This window comes from Engystomops pustulosus, chromosome 8 (assembly GCF_040894005.1).
Source record: "Engystomops pustulosus chromosome 8, aEngPut4.maternal, whole genome shotgun sequence".
Lineage (NCBI taxonomy): Eukaryota > Metazoa > Chordata > Amphibia > Anura > Leptodactylidae > Engystomops > Engystomops pustulosus.
This window is the reverse complement of record NC_092418.1, coordinates 2,066,242-2,069,895: the sequence shown is the minus strand read 5'-3', so window position 1 is coordinate 2,069,895 and position 3,654 is coordinate 2,066,242. Positions and strand designations below refer to the sequence as shown.

At 44.2% G+C, this 3,654-nt stretch overlaps 1 protein-coding gene across 1 annotated transcript; it reads left to right on the top strand.

Annotated features, from left to right (window-relative positions):
* Positions 1-1,359: 1,359 nt before the first annotated feature.
* On the top strand, positions 1,360-2,259 carry LOC140075591 (taste receptor type 2 member 4-like). Its single transcript, XM_072121685.1, has one exon. The coding sequence runs from the start codon at positions 1,360-1,362 to the stop codon at positions 2,257-2,259; it is 900 nt and encodes a 299-aa protein (XP_071977786.1).
* The last annotated feature ends 1,395 nt before the right edge of the window (positions 2,260-3,654 follow it).

Genomic DNA, 3,654 nt, shown 5'->3' with positions numbered 1-3,654 from the left:
GGGGAATTATTTTGGTTGGACTGGAGTCCCACCTTAACCAGTCTGGAGATGTGTGTGGGCTCCAGATCTCACTACCATAGAGAAGGATGGGGGATATGATGCTGTCCAAAATTCTTCTCCAGACTGTCACCGGAGGTTTAAGTCTGTAGAATCATCTCCTGATTGCATGGTAGGCACTGAGGCCTTGTCTCTGAGCACCTGGATGGCTTGAAGCTTCTCGATTGACGGATTTCCCATGTAGGTGTAGCTGTCCGTTCAGTGTACAGTTGGTAAGCCCGGTCACTCTCGCGTTTCTCCTCTGGAACACCATGATTTTGCTAACCCTAAAGCTAACTCTAACCCTAAGGCTAATCCTATCGCTAACCCTATTGCTTCCCATAACACTAATGCTAAAACTAACATTAATGGGAACCTGTCATCAGGAATTGGTCTAATAAACCACTAGCAGTATGTTATCAAGCAGCTGAGCAGCTTTAGTTGATGTTTCTTCCACGGCCCAGTGTGGTGGCATCATCCAGAAAATCAACTTTGAAGTGGGATGTAAATTGGCTTTATGAAGTCAGGGAGGCAGAGAGTTTAACACCTAAGTCAAGCTCTCCCTGCCTTAGAACATCCCATTCACTGTAATTGATGGTCCTACAGCCAGGGACATCATTAAACTGATCTCCTGAAGTCCAGTGCATGAGGATGTGTTCAGAGGCAGGGAGAGCTTGACTTCAGTGTTAAACTCTCCACCTTCCTGACTTTATACATCTAACTTACATATCACTTCAAAGTTGATTTGAGATGATGCCACTGCACTGAGGCATGAGAGAAACATGATCTAGACGCTGTTCAACCCTAACCGTAACCGTAACCTAACCGTAACTCTAAGATAAACACTGGCTACTACACTAACCCCAATAATAACCCTATCCCTAACCCTAACTCTAGCACTAACCTAATGCTAACATTAACCCTAACTCTTACACTAATCCTAACTTTATTACTAACCCTAATATTATACCAGGCTCTAATGCTAACCCGAATGCCTGTGCCACCAGAAAATATAAAACCATTTCTAGCAGTGGGTTTATGGGGTTCAGTTGCTGTAGGTACCATAGTCATGGTGACCCCTTAAGTGACCTCTTGTGGAACATATTTCAATTTCTGCTCATCTGAACATTTGTATTTTCACGTCTCTCAAAATCTCATCTTCCAGACACTGAAATTCAAATGAAATGCAGGTGTTCACGGCACGGATGTGACGGATGACCAAGAAACAAATGAAGGGGCATTTGACAACAAACAAAACCAAGAGGGAATCAATGAAGCAGGAGGTTGGAGTTTGAGTTGCTGGTACATTGTGGAGCAGAAGACATGGAGACTGGAGAACTTGTGTCCTTATTGCTTTACTTTATAAGTTCATCTTCTGGCATCTACTTCAATGTGTTTATCTCCGTTGTCAGCTACAGGACTTGGCTGAGTGATGGATCTCTGCAGCCTCGAGGTCTCCTGCTCTTCAGCACTGGGTTGTCCAGTGCCATATTTGAGGGCTATCGCTTCTCCGTTGACATTTCCTTTCATTTCTGGAGGGAGGATTTCTCATCTCTAAATGTCTGTACAGTTTTCTTGCATTGTCTCTTCACCTCCTGCATCTTTTTCACTTTATGTCAAGTCTCGTTGCTTTGTAGCTTCTACTGCATCAAGCTCATCTCCTTCCAGCACTGGATCATCCAGGTCCTGAAATCCAGGCTCCCATCTTATCTGCCCTGGATTATGGCTGGTACTCTAGTGATATCCGGTTTGGGACTGGTCCTATTGTTTTATGTGATATATATCTCGGTGCCTGTAAATGCCACTAACAATAGCAGCTTCTGCAGGAGAATCAACGAGACCTATGCTGCCCGTATAAGGAACATGTCAAATGGATTCAACATCATCATCGCTCTACCATTCTGCCTCATCCTGGTGTCTCTGAGCTGCACGGCCATCACTCTGGTCCAGCACAAACGGAAGGCACAGGGGACATTAGGTCTGGGCAGGTCCCATCTTCAAGCTCATATGGATGCAGCCACGACCATGATCCTTCTCCTGGCCCTGAACATGTCTTTCTATGTCTCTAAATTGTTGATGGATGGGAATGTTCTGCCTTTCCCTTTGTCTATGATGTTTTCAGTCATTTACTACTTATTTTGGCCTCTCCAGGCTCTTATTCTAATCTTCAGAACCAAGAAATTATATGAAAGATTCATCTGTTGTTCTCGTAAGAAGATCTGATCATGGTGAGTGTGAAGGCAAAAAGTGGAACTGACTCTACAAGATCATAGAAGTAAAATCAAGTCCATGAATATGACTGCAGGCAATGCAGAAAATAATACAAAAGGTACAAAATGTGCAAAAGTATTATAATATAATAAATAATAAAGACCCCCATGGAGTTTACAAGAAGTGAGTCGTGGTTATGTAGCATTACAGACCTGTTGTGTGTGTGCGTGTCCGGCTGTGCCCCTTCCCCACTCCACCTCACAAGCCATTGCTTCTTCTGGAATTGGGGTAGGTAGGAGCCCAATACACGGGGCTGGGAAGGGTCGTAGAGCCAATGAATGCGGTGGAATGGTTTATAAATGATGCACCATCTGTTTCCCTGGTGCTTGGATGTGCCATATCCTCCAGATTCTGGGTGTGTGTGGAGGTGGGGAACATGTCACAACAGGGAGACATAGACACAGGGATGGCGCGTCCAACCATCCATCCAACCAGAAGTGGCGCCGTCATATCTCACCACATGTAGAAAGGGGGAAAAGCTCTGAGCCCAGGCCAGAGGAAGGAATACAAGTATCAAGTACTGACCCAAAATGGATGGAGGGCAATTATATCGATGTCACAGGTGGACACAGGTAGAACAACAAACTCTGCAATCAAAAGAAAATTAATTATATAAAAATGAAAGAATAAACTTGCAACAAATTAAAAATTAATAACCATAAAAAGTGTCAGAAATCTCCTGATGGTAGAAACGTGCGATTCTCAAGGATCACATTTACACAAAAATAAATCATCCTGGACTCAAATCAGATGCAAATGTAACGACTCGGAGACGACAGAACCAAATGAAGGCAAATTCTCAAAAGGCTAAAATATCCATAAGGGAGAGATGGGACCCGGAACGGAGGGTAGGGGATATGGAGGAGCAGAGACAGGGACTTAAGGGGAGGAGTAGTGTTAGGGTTGCTAGGGAAAGTAATAAAAAGGCTTGTGAAGGGAGAGGGGGACGCCATTTTAAGTCAAGGAAGTGATCATTCCTCCCCTTGTTCTCTATGTGTGGGGCAGTGAAGACTGGTAGGCGCACACACAAGTGACGCTGGAGATCTTCACTCATCCTGCGGACTTACCTGTGTTACACCACCTGATGCATCACTGATCGGTTGAGTTGATTTGATGCTGTTTCTATCCATTTAGTTCATTCAATAAACTTTCTTTCTCCTTCCTTCCCTGGACCTTTCTTCATGGAGACAGCACATGCCAGAGGTGGTCCCTGTCCTCAATGATGGCCATTTTACACGCTCAGGTCAGGTGCAGGACAGGAGTACAGTCAGTCCTCAGATTACAAACACGATGGGTTCTTTAGGTTTGTTTTTAAGCTAAATTTTTTTTGTAAGTCAGAACAAGTTT

Excerpts from the sequence above, each read along its gene's own strand:
- LOC140075591 (XM_072121685.1), top strand. The coding sequence starts at position 1,360 with ATGGAGACTGGAGAACTTGTGTCCTTATTGCTTTACTTTATAAGTTCA.